The sequence below is a fragment of the Microcebus murinus genome, chromosome 18 (assembly GCF_040939455.1).
Source record: "Microcebus murinus isolate Inina chromosome 18, M.murinus_Inina_mat1.0, whole genome shotgun sequence".
Lineage (NCBI taxonomy): Eukaryota > Metazoa > Chordata > Mammalia > Primates > Cheirogaleidae > Microcebus > Microcebus murinus.
In genome coordinates, this window is record NC_134121.1 from 31,782,636 (window position 1) to 31,804,938 (window position 22,303).

At 42.3% G+C, this 22,303-nt stretch overlaps 1 protein-coding gene and 1 long non-coding RNA gene across 3 annotated transcripts in view; one reads left to right on the plus strand and one right to left on the minus strand.

Annotated features, from left to right (window-relative positions):
• The window catches only part of TEX14 (testis expressed 14, intercellular bridge forming factor), a 132,578-nt gene extending 114,552 nt beyond the window's left edge, over positions 1-18,026 (plus strand). The window contains exons 27-33 of the mRNA XM_075994432.1: positions 737-811; positions 5,971-6,048; positions 7,764-7,860; positions 10,987-11,079; positions 14,274-14,383; positions 16,018-16,069; positions 16,805-18,026. Coding sequence (XP_075850547.1) covers positions 737-811; positions 5,971-6,048; positions 7,764-7,860; positions 10,987-11,079; positions 14,274-14,383; positions 16,018-16,069; positions 16,805-16,841 — 542 coding nt within the window. The 3' untranslated portion in view covers positions 16,842-18,026. The remainder of the gene's footprint in view (positions 1-736; positions 812-5,970; positions 6,049-7,763; positions 7,861-10,986; positions 11,080-14,273; positions 14,384-16,017; positions 16,070-16,804) is intronic.
• LOC142861944 (uncharacterized) overlaps positions 1-22,303 on the minus strand; it is a 54,879-nt gene that overhangs the window by 11,349 nt on the left and 21,227 nt on the right. For both annotated transcript variants that reach the window (XR_012913063.1, XR_012913064.1), the window contains exon 2: positions 9,696-9,853. This is a non-coding gene — a long non-coding RNA (uncharacterized LOC142861944). The remainder of the gene's footprint in view (positions 1-9,695; positions 9,854-22,303) is intronic.

Here is a 22,303-nt window from a genome sequence, read left to right on the forward strand (position 1 = left end):
TACATATGTTGCTTAACCATTCCCTTACGTTGAAGATATGTATCATTTTCCAGTTTTTGTTCTCTGTATGTAAGTCTTTGTTTGTACCTTTGATCCTTTCCTTAGGATAGATTCTTAGAAGACAGTTTCCAAATCAAAGGATCTGAGTATGTTATCAGCTCTTGATGCATAATGCCTTTGTTACATTAATTTAATGTCTTATGTCTTTGGTACAGCTGTTGGAATTTTCATCAGGTGGATAGGGATTTTTGTGAAGTACATTAAAGTGTTTTGGTTAATGTTATAATTGAGCACTTGGGGCAAGCAACCAAAGTGTGGTTGCTCTTATATCCCCTGGCTTGATAATGTGTAGAGAAAGGCGTCTTACTTTGTGTTTTTGTTCATTTTGGCTGGTCCAGAACCTCTGTATTCCTCTAGCAGCCCTGGTCTGGTTTGAGCCCCAGCCTGTTAGTAAGAGTTTGTACCTTACCTACTCCAAATGTCCTTAGGAAGGGAGGAGCACATATCGAGCAGGACTGGATAAGGGCTGAGGTAGGAAAGGGTTTGGGGTAAAAGGGAGGTAAAGGCCATTCACATGCTAGGAGGTCTCTCCTGGGACTGTTATGTGAGAGGCTTCCTTCCTCCTTAATTTGTTTCATCTTTGGGAAACCCTCAGTCAAGTCTGTGTGGGAGCCTAGAAAAATCCAATTCAAGTCCAGGAAGGTGTTAAGTCATTTCCCCCTTTATCTTTTTTAAGAACTAGTAGAAGCCATCTCACAACATCTCATTGATGAGCTACCACCACCATCTCAGGAGCTACTTGACGAAATTGGTAAGGGATGTTCAATACAGAATCTACTCATTGTCTCTGTTCAGTTAAGCCACTGACCACAATATGGTTTCTTTGTCTCAAGTATGAGCACTAGTGAGAAAGGCCCTATCAAGGTCTGGTTGAATGTATGAAATTTAGGAAGGGGCAGTTTTCCAGTAAAATGGGCCACAGCCTGGCTGGGATAATTGGCATGTGTCTGTTGTCATTTTGTTACTTAAAGAGTTTATGGTGATGATTCTAAGGGGAAATGACAAACATTCAAGTGGTTTATTATGATGAACTTCTTTTATTAGAGGAATTCGTATCTCCTTTTGAAACCAAACCAATCGTTCCATGGAGGCCTGAGGTCCGGCTGCTCAGGCCAAGACACCTGTACTTTCAGTTTTGCCATTAGCAGGAGGGATTAAAAGTATTGGAATTGTGAATAATTCCCTTTCCGAAGAGCAGGGAAGCCAGGGACACAAAACTTCATGAGACCAGAATTTTCAGGCAGAAACTGAGCAGTACTAACAATTTCATTTGCAGCTGATTTGCTGGCCCTGCCCAGCTGAGCTTATGATGAAAGTAAATGGCACATAGTTATAGAGAGTTGCAGAGAGTTATATATATGGTCTGCTTCCCCTGGAAAGACCTCACTGTTCTCTTCTTGGCAGCTTGGCCAGCTTGGCCCCTTGCCCTTGGGGGATGCATCTCATCATACTTCTGGTAGTCCAAATCTTGTTAGGGAGCCCATAGAGAATTTCTTGAGGGGCACCACGTGGTTTTCAGGGTCTCTGAGGTTCTGTGTCTCACAAAGAAAGAAGTAAATGAGGGCTTACTGCTCTACTCAACAGACAGCTACCCTCTAGGCTCCCATCGTAACCCTTAGCCCCTGCCCCTTGGCCTGACAAGTTTAGGTAGAGCCAGTCAGGTTGCCAGAACCTTCCTTGGTTTCTTTCTTTTTCCATAGCCATAGGCCCTTTCTTGCCTCACTGCACCCCTCCCCCAGTGCCACAGGGTTGTCCAGGTCACAGAGTTGTTGAGTCAGGATCTTAGAGCCCACACCCCCAACCCTGCTTTCCACCTCTGAGACTCTCTAGGCAGTCTTTACAAATTCCCCTTCTCCAGTTGCTGTTCTTAAAATAATAGGACTGTTTGCAGTGGGGGATACTTCACACACATCCAGCTTAGGTAGTTAGTTTCTCAGTATCCTTGTTCCTTGGTCATGTTTCAGGCAGTACTTGTAGGCTCCTTTGCAGTTTGACCACAGCCGATACTTCTCTGCTGTCCTCTCTCTGCAGTCACCATGTGAACCCTCCGGCCACCTCCCCCTGTCAGCAGCTGTGCTACCAGGCTTCCTCCTGGGTGCTGGCCTCATGGCGCTGCTGTACCCCAATGCAGTCTGCAGAAGCCTTCCCTTATTTCACTTATGGGAATTATCTGGGCCAGGTTTCTAGGTGATGCCTGCACTTTGAGATGGGTCAGTAATTTTCCAGAAAGACACAGGGCGGAGGGCACTTGAGTAATTTCTCCGGATAATGGGCCTGCCCACCTGATTATTGTGTATCATCACTCTATGTTGTTTCTCCTAGAGAGACCTTTGGGAAGTGACCTGAAACTGCCACCTGTTCTTTTGGAGGGCATACATCCAAGGCTCTAGGTTCCTGACAGGGACTTAAAGGAGAGGGTCCTTTATTTTATTTTATTTTTAAAAATTTAATTTAATTTAATTTTTTATAAGCTTAAACCAAAGATCTAAAAAATAAAGATATATCTAAAAGAAATAAGGCTTCTAATTTTAAAGACTTCCTGTCACTCCCCTTTCGCCCCATCTTCCAAGTGTGTGACTGGAAGTTAAAATCAACACAAATAGCTTTGAAGAAAATTCTAATATCATAATCAGATGTGGATTTTCTTTGGCCATACTAAAGCTACATTTCTTGAAGCAGTATTATAGTACTTAATAAAATAATAGAAGTCCATCAATGTAAGATGTGCATAAAAATGATGTACATGATTTTTAAAAACATATCACACATTAAACATCCATATGAAGGTGACTATGCAGGTTTTTTTTTTTTTTTTTTTGAGACAGAGTCTCGCTTTGTTGCCCAGGCTAGAGTGAGTGCCGTGGCGTCAGCCTGGCTCACAGCAACCTCAATCTCCTGGGCTCAGCGATCCTACTGCCTCAGCCTCCCTAGTAGCTGGGACTACAGGCATGCGCCACCATGCCCGGCTAATTTTTTTTTGTATATATATTTTTAGTTAGTCAATTAATTTCTTTCTATATTTTGGTAGAGACGGGGTCTTGCTCAGGCTGGTTTTGAACTCCTGACCTCGAGCAATCCGCCCGCCTCGGCCTCCCAGAGTGCTAGGATTACAGGCGTGAGCCACCGCGCCCGGCCTATGCAGTTTTTTTTGAAGACTAAATCTTGTTTCGGAATAGTTGTCAATCAGATATATATATATGGGCTTTTTCCTATCCCAACCACTGCTATACCCTCAGAACAATGCTTAGGACATAATAGATATTCCATATGTATTTGATAAATAAATAACTTCAGCATTGGCTGAAACCATAACTTGGATGCATGTGTTGTGATTTGTAATTTTAACACTTGGCCTCAGACTGTTATATTGCAGTTGGTCCCTTATCCATAACACCTCACATCGTCCCCAACTCAGTATGACTTCCATGGAGATGCCTTCTTATAATGAATGGAACGAAAATATCCAGAGTCAGATTCTAGATATAATACTATAATATTTTTACTTAAATAACATATTTTATTTTATTTTTATTAGGCAATAGTTAACTTTATTTTTATTTTATTTTATTTTAGCGTATTATGGGGGCACAAGTGTTAAGGTTACATATATTGCCCATGCCCCCCTCTCTCCTCGAGTAAGAGCTTCAAGTGTGTCCATCCCCCAAACGTTGCACATCTTACTCGTTTTGGTTGTATATACCTATCCCCTCCTCCCCCCTCCCACCCTCCGGACACCCGATAAATGTTACTCCTATATGTCCTTTTAGGTGTTGATCTGTTAATACCAATTTGCTGGTGAGTACATGTGGTGCTGATTTTTCCATTCTTGAGATACTTCACTTAGTAGAATGGATTCCAGCTCTATCGAGGAATATACAAGAGGTGCTATATCACTGTTGTTTCTTAGAGCTGAGTAGTACTCCATAGTATACATATACCACATTTTATTAATCCACTCATGAATTGATGGGCACTTGGGTTGTTTCCACAGCTTTGCAATTGTGAATTGTGCTGCTGTGAACATTTGAGTGCAGGTGTCTTTTTCATAAAGTGACTTTTGATCTTTTGAGTAGATGCCCAGTAGTGGAATTGCTGGATCAAATGGTAGATCTACTTGTATCGCTTTGAGGTATCTCCACATTGCTTTCCACAGAGGTTGAACTAGTTTGTAGTTCCACCAGCAGTGTAGGAGTGTTGGGGAGGGTCCTTTAGAACCCTAAGATATAGGTGATAATTTAAAATCAGTGAGGAACTACTTTTAACAAGGATAAAAATGGATTTTTATTTATTTATTTATTTTTATTTCTTGAGACAAAGTCTCGCTTTGTTGCCCAGGCTAGAGTGAGTGCCGTGGCGTAAGCCCAGCTCACAGCAACCTCAAACTCCTGGTCTCAGGCAATCCTCCTGCCTCAGCCTCTGGAGTAGCTGGGACTACAGGCATGCATCACCATGCCTGGCTAATTTTTTCTATATGTATTAGTTGGCCAATTAATTTGTTTCTATTTATAATAGAGATGGGGTCTTGCTCTTGCCTCAGGCTGGTTTCAAACTCCTGACCTCGAGCAATCCGTCCACCTCGACCTCCCAGAGTGCTAGGATTACAGGCATGAGCCACCGCGCCCGGCCAAAAATGGATTTTTAAAGTTTCAAATTATATTAAATGCTCTTATGGGGCCCCTTGACACCCAGGAGCTGCCAGTTAGGGCTGCTTCCTGCACTGCAGAAACAGAGCAGACCTGTGCCTGCACAGAACAGGACCAAGCCAGCCAGCTCAGAGTGACTTGTCTATGCTGCCTCCCAGCTGTCCTTCTGCTTTGCAGAGCACTTTGAGGAGACTAAACAAATGCAAAGCAGCATACTGAGTTTAGCAGATGCTTGTCTTGGTCCAGTGAGTATTTCTTTAGGAACTGGAAATGATGGATATTCTTTGTCTTCTGTCTTTCTATAGACCAAGTAAAAAATATGAAACAGGCTGGGAATTGTGGTTCATACCTGTAATCCAACACTTTGGGAGGCCAAAATGGGAGGATTGCTTGAGGCCAGGAATTCAAGACCAGTCTGGCCAACATAACAAGACCCCATCTCGGAAAAAAAAAAATTTTAACCGGGTATGGTGACAGGCTTCTCTAGTCCCAGCTACTTGAGAGGCTGAGGCAGGAGGATTTCTTGAGCCCAGGAGTTGGAGGCTGCAGTGAGCTATGATCATGCCACTGCACTCTAGCAGCCTGGGCGACATAGCAATACCCTGTCTCTTAAAAAAGAAAGCAAGAAGCATAGGCCAGTAGAGATGGGAAAACATCTGGATTGTTCTGATGTTGTTACAAACTTCTTAAGAAAGTATAAAATAGAGATTAAGAGCAGAAAGCTTAGAGCTAGATTGCCTAGATTCAAATCCCAGTTCTACCACTTATCTGTGTGAGTCTAGGTAAATTCCTTAACCTTATCCTCATCTATTAAACAGGATAACAATAATGCAATCAATTTCACAGGGTTGTTGTAAAGATTAATTGTGAACATTAATGTATGTAAGTGCTTAGAAACAGGACCTGCCACATAGGGCTTTCGAAGTACTATGTAACATCATTTTTATTTTTATTTTGAGTGTTGTATGGGATTTTGCCATACTTGAAAAATTGCTTTCAAACTTGGAATACCCTAAAGCAGTGGTTCTCAAACTTTATCAGGCATCAGAATCACCTGCAGGACTTGTTAAAACACAAATTGCTGGATCCCCAGAGTTTCTGATTCAGTAGGTCTGAAGTGAGGCCTGAGAATTTGCATTCCTAACAAGATTCCAGGTTATGCTAATGCTGCTGGTCTGAGGACCACCTTTTGAGATACACTGCTCTAGAGAATGGTGGGATATGCAAAAGAGAAACTAAGTCACCTTCTGCTTTTGTATTGTGACAGAGCACTTGAAGCAGCAGCAGGCCTCATCCACAGTGTTGGATGAGTACACAGCAGGTGATCCCAGCATCACTCCAAATGGTAAGCTAACTACACAGATCTTTTTCATCAGGTTCTTGCTATAACATTGTCCTTGACAGTTGTATATATGGGCAAGTGTGACCTTGAGGTCAGGCACAACTCCACCTCATTTCTGATTCCAGTTACTTTTGTTTTTGTTGTGTTTGTTAGAAACAGGGTCTCTGTAAAGCAGGCTGGAGTGCAGTGGTGCACTGATAGCTCACTGCAACCTCAACCTCTATGCTCAGCCTCTTTTTTTTTTTTTGAGATGGAGTCTCACTCTGTAGCCTGGGTTAGAGTGCCGTGGAGTCAGCTCATAGCAACCTCAAACTCCTGGGCTCAAGGGATCCTCCTGCCTCACCCTCCCGAGTAGCTGGGACTATAGGCACTCGCCACTGTGCCCAGCTAATTTTTTTTCTATTTTTAGTTGTTTGGCTAATTTTCTTTCTTTTTTTTTTTTTTTTTGAGACAGAGTCTCGCTTTGTTGCCCAGGCTAGAGTGAGTGCCGTGGCGTCAGCCTAGCTCACAGCAACCTCAAACTCCTGGGCTCAAGCAATCCTGCTGCCTCAGCCTCCCGAGTAGCTGGGACTACAGGCATGCGCCACCGTGCCCGGCTAATTTTATATATATATTAGTTGGCCAATTAATTTCTTTCTATTTATAGTAGAGACGGGGTCTCGCTCTTGCTCAGGCTGGTTTCGAACTCCTGACCTCGAGCAATCCACCCGCCTCAGCCTCCCAGAGTGCTAGGATTACAGGCGTGAGCCACCGCACCCGGCTTAATTTTCTTTCTATTTATAGTAGAGACAGGGTCTCACTCTTGCTCAGGCTGGTCTCGAACTCCTGAGCTTAAGCAATCCCCACCCCCCCTGCTTCAGCCTCCCTGAGTGCTGGGATTACAGGCGTGAGCCACGACGCCCAGCCAGCCTCAGCTTCTTGAGTAGCTGGGACTACAGGCACATGTCAACACGCCTATCTGATTTTTTTTTTTATTTTTTGTAGAGGGGAGGGTCTCCCTATGTTGCTCCCACTGGTCTCAAACTCCTGGCCTCAAGGGATCCTTCCACCTTGGCCTCCACAAGTGCTGGGATTACAGTCATGAGCCACCATGCCCAGCTACTTTTGTGTGGCAAACTGTTTAATGTCTCCAAGTCTCAGTTGTCCTCATCTATAATATGGGTATAATAACTCTTAATTAATGATATATATAATACCTCCGTGTAGAGTGGCTGGTGCATTGTAAAATACCTAGCAAATGTTAGTCCCCTTTCCTTCATAGGACTGCTGGCAGGATGAAATGAGACAGCATATATAAAATTCTTGGCATACATTAAAGGGTACATAGCTTCCCCACCCAAATTCCTTCCCTGGGACTCCAACCTAGAAACATCAAATAAGCAAGAACCCCAAAGTAAGTTTGTTTACAGGGTTGCTTGCTTCCTCTTTTACTGTGCCCTTTCTTTCCTTTGCTTCCTCTCTCTCCAGCCTTGGCACAGGCAAGGTTTCCTGTAGCTTCACCTGGCACCAAAGACTCCCAGGACCCCAGAAGCAGCTGCTGCGAATAAGGCACCCGCAGGCTGCCACCTGGCCCCCTGCTCTCGTGGGAAGAGGAGAGCTAATCCATTGCATACTTCAGGGACCACTGACTAGCCTTAATTTTTGCACTCCATTTTAAGGCAGGCTTTTCCAATTTTTTTTCTTGTTCTAATAAAGTTAATTCTTTCAACTGTTTTTAGATAAAAGGCACTTAGAAGAACAAGAAACTGATGGTAATAAAGAAGATAGTATACTTTGGACCAAAGAAACTCAGGATCTAGGAGAGGACACAGAGAGGTAACAGAAAAAGCTGGACTTTTGAAAGGATTTTTAAAATTGTATTTGTTTCTATTAGTTTTTTTTCTAATATTGACAAATAAGAAGGGAAAACATGTTCTTCTTTCATTCTATCCTAATAACCCCTATTCCTAAAAGGTTTTTTTATTTTTGCTTTTTTAAAATTTTTAATTGTGATAAAACATATATAGCATAAAATTGCCATCTCAACCATTTTTAGTGTATAGTTCAGTAGTATTAATAATTATATTCATACTGTTGTACGACCAGTGTCAAGAATTTATGTTGTAAAACTGAAATTCTATACCCATTGAACAACTCCCCATTTTCTTTTCTCCCCAGCCCCTGGCAACCACTATTTTGCTTTCTGTTTCTATGAGTTTGATTATTCTTTTTTGTTTGTTTGTTTGTTTGTTTTTAGAGACTGAGTCTTACTCTGTCGCCCAGGCTAGAGTGCCGTGGCGTCAGCCTAGCTCACAGCAACCTCAAACTCCTGGGCTAGAGCAATCCTCCTGCCTCAGCCTCCAAGTAGCTGGGACTAAGGGTGTGCACCACCATACCCGGCTAATTTTTAAACTTTTCATAGAGATAAGGTCTTGCTACGTTTACCAGCCTGGTCTTGAACTCCTGGGGCTCAAGCAATCCTTCTGCCTCAGCGTCCCAACGTGCTGGGATTAGAGGCAAAAGCCATTGCGCCTGGCCTTTTGCACTTTTTAATTAATTTATTTATTTTGAGATGAAGTCTTGCTCTGTCACCTGGCTAGAGTGCCGTGGTGTCAGCCTAGCTCACAGCAACATCAAATTCCTGGGCTGAAGCAATCCTCCTGCCTCAGCTTCCCGAGTAGCTGGGACTACAGGCACACACCACTGCACCCAGCTAATTTTTTTCTATTTTTTGGTAGAGTCGGGGTCTCACTCTTGCTCAGGTTTGTCTCCAACTCCTGACCTCAAGCGATCCTCTCGCCTCAGTCTCCCAGAGTGCTAGGATTACAGGTGTGAGCCACCATGCCTGGCCTGCCCATTTTTTTAAAATAGGGTTATTTGTTGTTGATTTTTTGTTGTTGTTTTGGGGCTTTGTGTTTGTTTTTTACTTCATTTTGTTAGGCACACACAGGTTTCAGTTTTTTTCAGAACATTTTAATTAAAAGCCTTGGAAGAGAATTTTAGATCTTCTAGCCAATAAGAGAAAATGGGGGCAATTGCCCAGATAGTTCAGTCTAAAAGTACAAGGTTGCCTCAAGAAACCTGATTCTGTTCCTGATTTGGATCTCTTTTGCCTGTGTTGTAAGGTAAACCACTTCCGCTCACCTTTGCCTCTTGCCTTTTCCTGCCTTGTCTTAAACTGTCGTCATTCAGGGCCAGGACTAGAGTGAGGTGAATGAGACACACTCCTGGGACACAGAATTGAAGGGAGCATCAAAAAACACTCAGTAGTCAAGATAAATATTATTTTAATGCAATTTTTGTTGTTGTTGTTGAGATAGGGTCTCACTCTGTGGCCCAGGCTGGAGTGCAGTGGTGTGATCATAGCTCACTGAAGCCTCAAACTCCTGGGCTCAAGCGATCCTCCCACCTCAGCTATCCCTACATCCCCAATAGCTGGGATTATAGGCATAAGTCATTGGATCAGCCCTTTTATTGCAATATGTTAAAAAATCAAATTTAACGCAGAAATATCCATGATGAACAAAATGTCTAAATTTTGAAGAAAAATAGGATCTGAGTTTGCACCTGTACCACTCACCTCATTTTAATCCTGGCCCTGTGGATCCTTGGGGAAGCCATGTAGAATGCTTTCAGCTGTGAACGATAGAAAACCCCACTGTTGTGCTTACATGAGTTTGTCTCGCTTAACGAGGTCCACAGGTGGAAGGGCATGGCTGTTGTAGTAGTTCAGTGATGCCACCAGGGACTTAGGCTTTTTTGATCTTCCTGCTCTGTTGTCGATGGCATGTTGGCCTTTCTTTACAGCTTGTCCTCTCCTGGCTGCTGTCTACACAACAAGCAGAGATAGAGGTGGGCAAAGGAATATTTTATCGGACTCTGCCCCTTTTAACCTGGAAAGCAAAAACTTTCCCAGAAATCCTTCCCTGCAGGTGCCCACTTATATCTCATTGTATCTCATTATATCTCAAAATGGGTATAAGGCAAACTAAGTTTTTAGCTTTGCAGCTGAAAAGAAAATAAAAGAGAATGTTACGAATAACTTTTGGATAGCAAATCTAGTATCTGTCACATTCTTCAAGGACTAAATTATTCTTTATTTAAGGGTGAAAAAGCAAGAGACCTGGAAGGGAGGGTCTGGGAAGTAGAGAGGATTGGAGCCCTATGACCTGGTAGGAAAGAGGGGAGAGAGATTTGGGGGAGACAGAGAAAACAAAAGAGGCAAACATGGGGAAGAAAAATATTTTTTCAAGGGAAGTTTTAGAAACCTTTGGTCTATGATGTGTGATGTAATTTCAGTCCTTCCATCTCTCCAGAACACCTTCAGTAACAAATCTATGCCATTATTCAAGGCAAAAGAAGAGTTGCTCAGGAAGGCCACGTTACCTTTGGTTATATAAATATTAACTTCTTTGTACATGATCAGAAGTTAGCTACTGTTATTGTTGTCTCTTCCTTTTCTAAAAGTTCTGGCAGTGCTGGCCACAGATAGATCCTCCACAGACACTCAACTCAGTGCTGTGAATGACCAATCTAGGCACCAAGCCACAGTAGAAGATATTTTTTCAGATGGGTGAGACTTTTCAAGCCTTCTTAAAACACTCCACTCTGCATCTTCTAGCCTCAGAGGTAGTTCTTAGAAGAACATGTAGGAAAGTGTATATAGTTTTAGCCTAAAGTAGAAACTGACTTAATGACCTAGATTTGAGACAGAGTCTAACATCGGACTTTGGGAGGAAGTGATCTCATGAGTGCCAAACCTTTTTGTCAAGAAACTAAAGGACTGTTTTGGTGTACGTTTAAATCATATCTAAGCAACCTAGACACAATCTTACTATGTTTTCATTTTCTTATACGTATGTGAAAGCACAGTTCCCTTCCCACTCTAAAGTCTTATGTGTACTTATCAAGGGAGAAGGGAAATGATGGTTGTCTCCATTCTCTTCACTTGTCCTTTGCCAGAGCTCACTCTTCTTTGGATGAGGACCTGGAAAGATGGCTGCAGCCACCTGAGGAGAGCATGGAGCTACCGGACCTCGCCAAGAGCTCTCCAAGGTTATTGTTCCCCATTAGGGAATCATTTTCTTCTTTTTCAGGAAGTGGGGCTAGGTTTTAGACTCCTTGGGGAGTGACTGTCTGGTGATGGCATTACATTGCTGTAGATAAGCCAGCTCTGACTCCATCTGTCTGCACTCTTAGGCTTGCCCCTCTTCCTCCAGCCACCCATAGTGCTCAAGATATTGATTAGCAGATTGATATCAGTATAGAGAGAAGCCTCTAAAATTGCTATATCATGGCCCTACTACCTTCAACATTTTCATTAGTCATTTGAATTAAATCAGAAAAGGCATGCTTATCAAATTTTTAGATAACACAAATCTAGGAATGAATGCTAATATGATGGGTGATAGACTGAGGATTCAAAATGATCTTGACAGGTAGCAATGTTAGATTCTCTAAAAAATGAAGGTAAAAGATCCAACCAAAAGTTTTAGATGCAAAATTATAGAATGTGGGAGACCTGGCCTAATTGGAGATCTTTTTTTTTGAGACAGAGTCTCATCCTGTCACCTGGGCTAGAGTGCTGTGGCATAAGCCTAGCTCACAGCAACCTAAAACTCTTGGGCTCAAGCAATTCTCCTGCTTCACCCTCCCAAGTAGCTGGGACTGTAGGTGTGCACCATTACTCCTGGCTAATTTTTTATATTTTTAGTAGAGATGGGGTTTTGCTCTTGCTCAGTCTGGTCTTGAACTCCTGACCTCAAGTGTTCCTCCCTCCTAGGCCTCCCAGAGTGCTAGCATTACAGGTGTGAGCCACCATGCTCAGCCCCAAATTAGAGAATTTTTCATCGGGCTCTCCTATTCACTATAATTTCATTGAGGGCAGGAAGTATGTCTTATTTTTATGTGCCCAGCACTTAGCATGCATCTTCCCCCCCCCCCCAGTAGTTTGTGTTACAGAAAGCATGCATCTTTAGACATGGTAAGAATTCAAGAAATTCTTCCTGCAGAAGGCATGGATGAGGACTCTGTCAGGCCTCAGTTTGATGAAGTTGCCTAAAGGCTAACACAGTATTAATGCTTGATCGATAGAAATGTACTGTCCAGATCAAGGTGTAATGTATGGGACAGGTAATGTGCTGTTTAGAGGACTCCTAGGACACAATGTGGAGCTCCTTTCTGGGTGTCACATTTTAAAAGGGATATTAACAAACATGAGGGTGGCCACAGAACAGTCAAAGGTCTGGAAACCATGTCATATGAGAACAGCTGAAAGAGCTAGGGAAGCTCAGTCTGAGAAGAGCAAATGGAGTAGAGAATTTGATAGCTGCCCTCAAATACCTGAAATATCATAAAGTGAAGGGAGTCAGCTTTCTTCTGCCCCTAAGGACAGAGCTAGTGACTAAAAATTGCAGAGTAACAGAATTTTATTCAGTAAAGCACAAACTTTCTAATAGCCACAGCAATCTGATAGGGGAAACAGCTGTCTTTACACTTTCTGTAACAGTGGCTACTGCTGCCCAAGTAGAGGCTGGGTGACTCTCTGGTTTTGGGCATTTGGACAGAGTTAGAAGATAACTTGAAGGCCTCCTCCAACTCTTTTTTTTTTTTTTGAGACAGATTCTCACACTGTGTTGCCTAGGCTAGAGTGCTGTGGCATCAGCCTAGCTCACAGCAACCTCAAACTCCTGGTTTGAAGAGCAATCCTCCTGCCTCAGCCTCCCAAGCAGCTGGGACTAGAGGCATGCACTACCATGCCCAGCTAATTTTTTTCTCTATATATTTTTAGTTGGCCAATTAATTTCTTTCTATTTTTAGTAGAGATGGGGTTTTGCTCTTGCTCAGTCTGGTCTTGAACTCCTGAGCTCAAGCGATCCTCCCACCTTGGCCTCCCAAACTGCTAGTATTATAGGCGTGAGCCACTGCGCCCGGCCCTCCTCCAATTCTTGAGCTTGTGATTCTATTAGTGGTAAAAAGTTAGGAGGAATAAAATCCCTTTTCACTCTAGCTGGTTTTATTCTCTCTCATTTTACACGTTTTGTTTTGACTATCTAATGAAAACACAAGAAGAATCCCTAAACAGTGTTGTTTTGGTTCAGCCAGCAATTATTAAGCACTGACAATAAGCCAAGCACTGTACTCTAGGGGCTGGAGGTGCAAAAAAGAGGGGTAGATGGCCCTTAAGAAACTTCTAATTGAGTGAGGGAGATGGTTTCTTCTTCATAATTTGACAAATGTGGTCTGAAATTGTTGAGATATTTTAATTACTTAGATATTTATTTCAGAGAGATTTTTAGGAAATAAGGATAAGGTGATAAAATAAGTAGTGGTGGCCGGGCAGGGTGGCTCATGCCTGTAATCCTAGCACTCTGGGAGGCCGAGGCGGGCGGATTGCTCAAGGTCAGGAGTTCGAAACCAGCCTGAGCGAGACCCCGTCTCTACTAAAAATAGAAATAAATTAATTGACCAACTAAAAATATATATACAAAAAATTAGCCGGGCATGGTGGCGCATGCCTGTAGTCCCAGCTACTCGGGAGGCTGAGGCAGTAGGATCGCTGAGCCCCGGAGATTGAGGTTGCTGTGAGCCAGGCTGACGCCACGGCACTCACTCTAGCCTGGGCAACAAAGTGAGACTCTGTCTCAAAAAAAAAAAAAAGAAAGAAAAAGAAATTAATTGGCCAACTAATATATATAGAAAAAATTAGCCGGGCATGGTGGCGTATGCCTGTAGTCCCAGCTACTCTGGGGGCTGAGGCACCAGTATTGCTTAAGCCCAGGAGTTTGAGGTTGCTGTGAGCTAGGCTGATGTCATGGCATTCACTCTAGCCTGGGCAACAAAGCGAGACTCTGTCTCAATAAATAAATAAAATAAAATAAAATAAGTAGTGGTTTTGAAAGGACACCAATTACAACATAAGTAAAATGGGTTTTTTTTTCCTTTGTGTCAATATAGCATAGTGGTTGAAAGCAGAGTATTGGGCAGACTGCCTGTGTCAGATCCCAGTTCTAGAACTTACTATATGTATCTTTAACTTCTCTGTGCTTCAGCTTCCTCATCACGGAATGAGGATGGTAGTGGTTATGAGAATTAAATGAATTAAAATATATATTACAGCACGTAATCATAGTGCCTGGCCCATAGGAAACACTTTATTAGAGCTAGCTGTTATGTTTCCTTTGGAGTGTGGTCCTGTTCCCCTGGCCATTATGCACGTGGTTTGATGCCCCAAATCATTGTCATTAAAGGGAAACAAATACCAAGGATCAAGAAGTTGGTGAAAAGAAGATAAAAAGGGAAGAAAGCATCAAGCCAGAGAGAAGGAAATCAGAGAGCTTTTTAGGGACTTCTGAAGAAGGTATGAATGATTGTTTATAATAGTCTGCAGTCTTTGGGCTTTGATGAGCATCAAAGTTATTTAGAAATGTTTCCCAGATGCTATACATAATCCTCCTACCTTTGATAATTTCTTTTTCCCTGCATTTCAGGCTAGGTTTTCTGTTAATTGCCAATCATAGCTTCATCACAAAATAGTAATAACATCCAATTCTATTTATAAAGCAAACCTTCACCCAATCTCATCATCATTATCTTGCACATTGTCTGGAAAGATGTTTTGCTTCTAATTGTCTGACATCTTCAAAAGAGTTTCAAATTTAGCTCACATAGATGCTGCAGAATCCAATGAGAAATCATATTTTATGGAATTTAAGTGGAATCTGCACGTAGTTTGAAAGTTATAAGTTAACCTTAATTTCAAAACTATTTTGATGGAGCTTTAAGGTTTCTGGTATGCCATTTACAAACGATACCCTCCTATATTGAAGTTCCTCCTACTCAGAAAGTAAGTTATTGGCCAGGCATGGTGGCTCACGCCTGTAATCCTAGCACTCTGGGAGGCCGAGGCGGGAGGATTGCTCAAGGTCAGGAGTTTGAAACCAGCCTGAGCGAAACCCCATTTCTATTAAAAATAGAAAGAAATTAATTGACCAACTAAAAATGTATGTAAAAAAATTAGCCGGGCATGGTGGCACATGCCTGTAGTCTCAGCTACTTGGGAGGCTGAGGCAATAGGATCACTTGAGCCCAGGAGATTGAGGTTGCTGTGAGCTAGGCTGATGCCACAGCACTCATTCTAGCCTGGGCAACAAAGTGAGACTCTGTCTCAAAAAAAAAAAAAAAGAAAAAAAGAAAGTAAGATATTAGCTCTTTCAGATCATCTGGTATTCCTTTCATCCCTTCTCAAGTCCCTTCTCCGTTCTGGTCCTGCTTTGTGCCCCAGGATGCTGACCCTAGTGGACTGCATCTTCTTGGCTTCCTGTTGGCCAATGGGAGGCTGCAGCAGACCAAAGGATTGGAGAGAGGTTGGGTATTAATTCCCCTCCCTGCCTACTTCAGCACCTTGTGTGTCTGGTAGAGGTGGTGTCCCTCCACAACTCTACAGCTTCTATAATGTAGTCCATTCTTCCCATTTCCAGCTCTCACTAGGTTCCAGTAGCTGACCTTTCATCCTCAACCCTCAGTCCCTTCAGACTTAGGCTTCCTACTGCTGCTAGTCACTGGATGCTTTGCCATTCCTTGTTTGTTCCCTTAACTCTAACTAAACCTCTATATGTAGTCACTTCATTAAGGAGTCTTTATTTGAACCAGCCATGGGTACATTCTGTTTCCTTCAGAACCCTGACTGGCATAGGACCCAGAGTGTATGGGCATTTAGCTAGTATTGAGGTCACTGAGAAGATAATGCAGGGACTTTGTGAATTAGTGTCATTAGTGTCTACTGGTATGGCAGAGAGCTGTACAGTGTTAGGAGGGGAAGCCCATTAATTGTGTTTTTTAGAAAGATTCTATCTCTAGAACAGATCACCAGTTGTAGGTAAAACGACCATTGTAGGTAAACTAGAGAGAGCACTAACGTGAATTCTGAAAACTGGACCCTTTGACCTATAAAGTAATCAGGTTCTTTTTTTTTTCCTCTTATGTTTCATCCAGATGAACTAAAACCCTGCTTTTGGAAGCGACTGGGTTGGTCTGAACCATCCAGGTAATGAGATACCAGATGTTTGTAAGTCAAAGTTCATGGTTTATAGATAACATGAGCAGAATGGCTGGGCAAGGTGGCTCACACCTGTAATCCTAGCACTCTGGGAGGTCAAGGCGGGAGGATTGCTCAAGGTCAGGAGTTCAAAACCAGCCTGAGCAAAAGTGAGACCCCATCTCTACTATAAATAGAAAGAAATTAATTGGCCAACTAAAAATATATAGAAAAAATTAGCCGGGCATGGTGGTGCATGCCTGTAGTTCCAGTTACTTGGGAGGCTGAGGCAGAAGGATTGCTTGAGCCCAGGAGTTTGAGGTTGCTGTAAGCTAAGCTGATGCTACGACACTATACTACACTTGGTCCTAGCCAAAAGGCCGAGAAGCAATGCCATGGCACTATAGCCTAGGCAACAGAGTGAGACTCTGTCTCAAAAAGAAAAAATTAGTAAAATATAAGGTGAAATTAAAATGCCAACTTTGATTAAATAAGTGGCAGAGTCAGCCCAAGAACAGTTTTAATATAGAGGGAGTGCAGAAGATGCTGCTATTAATTGCTTTGCAGTCATTTTGCATTTTCATGATACACTTTTGATCATAATCCCTCTTGATTATAAAGACCAAAATCCCCTTTCCCTTGAATTCAGTTAAACAGAAAGAGGATGTTGTTTGTGTCTTTGAGAAATATACATACCAACTTGAAACTCCCTTTTTTTTGTTCTTTAAAAAAACACATGCACAGGATAATCGTGCTGGATCAGAGTGACTTGTCAGACTGACTGGAATTGGATCGTAGATGGACTCCTGGCCTGGCTTTGAGTGTCCTGGTTGTGAGCTCCTTTCTTTGTCTGCTTCAGTTGCCATCAGGGCAGCAGTTCCAGGTCTTAACTCTCGCTATTCCGCCACCACAGCAGACATAATGGTTTGGCCTCATTTGTTGGCAGCACATTCAACCATTTTCCGTCAGGTTTCTGAAAACTCAAAGGTCTGTGATTGTAAACATTTTTTGTTGTGCCTAGAATGGCTTTTGGTTTTGTTTTAAGTCCTGTTATATAATAAAATGTTTACTTTTAATGTCCATTAAGTTTCAGCGGTGAAAGATATATTTCTGTGTGTGTATTGTTGGGAGCTGGGGAGAGAACTGCCGCCCAGAGGCCTCAATTTCTGTTCTAAAGTTTGACAAATAGGACAAATAGGAGTTGCTTCCACTCATTATACAAATTGGCACCAGTCATCCGTGTTTTATAACTGAAATACCGCCTGTCCACTTGGCTGAGATAGCTATATTCCCACTCTAGCTAGAATTGCCTTACAGTACTGGTAGCAATAAAATCCTAAGATACTTTGAACTCTTTAAGGTAAACAGACATTATCCTCATATATTTTGGATTGTACGCCTCACATCATTAACATGTTGGAGTAATGAACTTGTGGTAAGACTAAGATCACAACATGTTTTCTATTTTAGCTTCTTGTGACTACTGGCCAAATACATACATGTAACTAGCCTGGTTTTTAGAGGATTCATATACCTTCATCTAACTCCAGTTTGGAGTTTTCACATATGATTAAAAACCTTTTCTTGGAAACTATTTGCTGTTGTACACAGTACTAACCAGCTAACATACAGAGACTTACAGTACACAGTCTTCCTCTCAAAAAAAGTATTTTAATTGATGAGACAAAACCAATATACAGTCCAGGCGTAGTGGCTCACACCTGTAATCCTAGCACTCTGGGAAGCCGAGGCAGGAGGATCACTTGAGCTCAGAAGTATAAGACCAGCCTGAGCAAGAGCAAGATTCCATTTCTACAAAAAATATAAAAATTAGCCAGTCATCATGGTGTGTACCTGTAGTCCTAGCTACTTGGGAGGCTGGGGTAGGAGGATCACTTGAGCCCAAGAGTTTGAGGTTGCAATGAGCTATGATAACACCGCTGCACTCTAGCCAGGGGGAAAGAGTCAGACTCTCAAAAAAAAAAAAAGAAAAAAAACATAAGGACTAATAGCAGGTATATCATGATAAATGAGTTATATCATGGCATTAACTATTAGTATTCATAAAGGATGCAGGTCCTACACAAATTCCTGCTGATAAGAACTGTAATCTTTATACAGGGTAAACACTTCTATCTGGCCAGTGACTGTGTAATATTGGCCAATATTAATAATAATAATAATGCTGGTAGGTATTTATTGATTATAGAGCAACTATGATGTGCCAGTTACTTTATATACATTAATCCTTTTCCTGCACATAGCAGTCCCAGTATATTTCTTTAGTATGCTACTTCTCCCACTCTCGTCAGCTATTTCAAACTTCTAACCCTCACTTCTCAACACTCAACAGATGACTGTACCTCCAACTTTACAGAAGAAAATAGAAGCCATCAGATGGGAGCTAACTCAGCTTCCCACCACCAAAACTACTAACATGACCACATCTATCTCTTTAGATAGATGTAGTTGTAGGTAAAGCAGTCTATCCTGAACTAGAGATGGAGCTACTGTATACCTGTTATTTCTACTTTCCTTCCTGTTATGCTGAAGGAAGTGTTCCTCCTCCTCTTCTAGGCCAATCTCATTTTTTATCCACTCAGGGTTATTCTTCCCAGGTTATCCTATTTTCAGTAGCTTCAACCCCTTTTTCTTTATGAGCTGTTTTTCATAAGCATTAACACCCTTGGATTTTCCTGTCTTTAAAACGTGTTCCCTGGATTCCACCTTCCTTTCCAGCTACTTGTCTCATCACTCTCCTCCCACTGCAGTTAGAGTTCTCGAAATAGTTGTCTGGACCTATCTTTAGTGCCTTATCTCCCACTCACTCTTCAACGTACTAGAATCTGAATTCTACTCCTTCCATTCTCTAACGGTCACTAAGGTCACCAGTGATTTTTATATTCCTGAATCCCATGGACACTTTGGCTTCATTGTAATTTGCTCTCATAGGCTATTCTCTTGGCATCCTTGATGGTTTTCCTTGGATTTTCCTTCTGTCTTTCTGGTTGCTTCACCTCAGCCTCTTGTAAGGATTCCACCTCTATCTTTTCTCACTCCAAGTTCTCCTAAGAGACCTTCCTCACTCCAATGGCTTCATTTAGCACAGGACTGACAACTTCCAGATTTGTATTATGAGTCTAGGACCAGACTACCCATATAGTCAATGTGTCCACTTGTATTTCCTTCAGGTGTCCTACTGACACTCCCAGTACTGAACTCATAGTCTTAACCTCCTCCACCTCCAGCATTCCCTTTCCAATCAGTAGTATCATTGTCCAGTCAGCCACTCAAACCAGAACCCAGGAGCCATCTTTGACTCTCCTCTCGTTCCTTTACTTCTTACACTAAAAAAATCAATCATTAGCCAGGTGCAGTGGTACATGCCTGTAGTCCCAACTACTGGGATGCCTCCAAAATATATGTCTCTTACACCCACCTTCTCTTCATGCCAGTTGCTACTACCCTCCCTCATTCAGACCACTAGTAACTCTTACCTGAACCATTACAACAGCCTCTTCAAGTGACCTTTTCCATATAATCCAACACTCAACACATCTTTTTGAATGACTCCTGTATGCCAGACTCCTCTCTAAGTGCTTGGGCAACAGTGAACAAAGCAGAGCCTTGGCTATCCTGAAGTTAAATAAGCAAATACCGTGTTTCCCCAAAAATAAGACAAGAGTCTTATATTTATTTTTCCTCAAGAAGACACCCTAGGGCTTATTTTCAGGGTATGTGTTATCTTTTTTAGGTATGGTACAACAATCTACATTTATTCAAATATAGTTAAGTTGTCTTCTTCTGGAATATCATGATAACTCTCCAAAGCCCAAATTCCATCCTGAATTTCTTGTGACTCTATTTCCTTAGAACCATTGGCCCCAATCTCTCATGTCGAGCAATAGAACTCTCATGGGGCAGATGAGAAGGGCTGCTCGTCTTCTTTACTGCTCTGCGACGAAATGCATGGGTTGTGCAGATACGCTGCATACCCACGCGCGTCACTAGGTCTTATTTTTGGGGTAGGGCTTATATTGTGCAAATGCTTAGAACTCTTGTAGGGCTTATTTTATGGGTAGGTCTTATTTTCAGGGAAACATGGTAGATCACATGGTAAATGCTATGAGGAAAAGAAACAGGTTAAAATGACAATGATGGGTGGGGGCATCTTATCGTTGGGTAGGGGGTATTCAAGGGAAAGCTGTCCTGAAGAGGTGGTCTTTAAGCTTTGATTAGAATGATAAGAAGAAGCCCAGTCTTGCATCTCTGGGGGATGAGCATCCCAGCAAGGGGAATAGCAAGTTGCAAAGGATCCATGGGAAACACCAAACTGGAACCGCAAAAAGCCAGTGTGGTAGAGCAGAGTATACTGGGGGGGAGACTGGAGGTGAAGTGAAGCTGGAGACCGAGCAGGGATTATAGACCACAGTACAAGGTAGAAATCCAGTGGAAGGTTCTAAGTGCGGGAAGGGGGCAGAGAGAGGGATTAAACTAACTGACTTACATTTTTTAAAGATTTGTTTGGTACTCTTGCTTCTTTAATTTTTTCTCCACAGTAATTGTTTTTCTTTGGAGATGGAGTCTTGCTCTGTCACCTGGGTTAGAGTGCCATGGTCAGCCTAGCTGACAGCAGCCTCAAACTTGTGGGCTCAAGCAATTTTCCTGCCTCATCCTCCCGAATACCTAGGACTACAGGTAGGCACCACCATACCTGGCTACATTTTTTTTTTTGGGTAGAGATGGGGGGGGGTCTCACTTTCTTGCCCAGGCTGGTCTCGAACTACTGGCCTCAAATGATCCTCTTGCCTCGACCTCCAAAAGCACTGGGATTACAGGCATAAAAAAGCTGAGTCTTTGTACCAAAAAATAAATGTCTGATTAATCCAAAATTTAAATGTAAAAATAAACATATAAAGGTTAAGAAAATCTAGGTTACTGTTTTTTAATCTTGGGGTGGAGAAAGTTTTTCTAAATCATGACCTCAAAGTGAGAAGAGATTGGTGACTTTAGTATATAAAAATGTAAAACTTCTGGCTGGGCGTGGTGGCTCACGCCTGTAATCCTAGCATTCTGGGTGGATCGTTTGAGCTCAGGAGTTCAAGACCAGCCTGAGCAAAAGCAAAACTTCATCTCTACCAAAAATAGAAAGAAATTAGCTGTACAACTAAAAATATAGAAAAAAATAGCCGGGCATGGTGGTGCATGCCTGTGGTCCCAGCTATTTGGGAGGCTGAGGCAGGAAGATCGCTTGAGCCCAGGAGTTTGAGGTTGCTGTGAGCTAGGCTGATGCCATGGCACTCTAGCCCAGGTGACAGAGTGAGACTCTGTCTCAATTAAAAAAAAAAAAGTTCTAATATGTAAGAAAAACACTTTAATAGAAAAATAGGCAAAGAACAAGTCACAAAAGAAGCAATACACTGGGAGGCCGAGGCGGGCGGATTGCTCGAGGTCAAGGGTTCGAAACCAGCCTGAGCAAGAGTGAGACCCCCGTCTCTACTATAAAATAGAAAGAAATTAATTGGCCAACTAATATATATAGAAAAAATCAGCCGGGCATGGTGGTGCATGCCTGTAGTCCCAGCTATTTGGGAGGCTGAGGCAGCAGGATTGCTTGAGCCCAGGAGTTTGAGGTTGCTGTAAGCTAGGCTGACGCCATGGCACTCACTCTAGCCTAGGCAACAAAGTGAGACTCTGTCTCAAAAAAAGAAAAGAAGCAATACAGATGGCCAATTAGCATATTAAAAGATGTTCCGTTTCTCTAGTAATCAAAGGAATGCTAATGAAAACAGGATATTGTTTTTCATCTAACTGATCGCAAAGAGGAAAAATATAATTTCTAAGGTTGGTGAGTATGTGAGTAAACATACATCTTCATTCACTGTGTTGGGGGTATAAATTGGTACCACTTTTCTGGAGGGAGGGATATTATGTATTTTAAATGTGACTATTTTTTGACCCAGAAATTCCATTTAGACCAGTAATTCAGAAATTTCATTGTACACATGAATCACTTGGAGATCGTGTTAAAATACAGATTCTGACCGAATAGGTCTGAGGAGTGGCCCAAGCTCCTGTATTTCTAAGAAGCTCCCAGGTGGTGCCCGTGCTACTGGTCCATCCAGATTTAGAGGACTTTATCCTTAAAGCAGCATTCTGGAACCCTCGCTGCACATTAGAGTCTTCTGAGAAGGTTTGAAAACCACTAATGCTCAGGCCTTAGCCTCAAATTATTTGATTTAT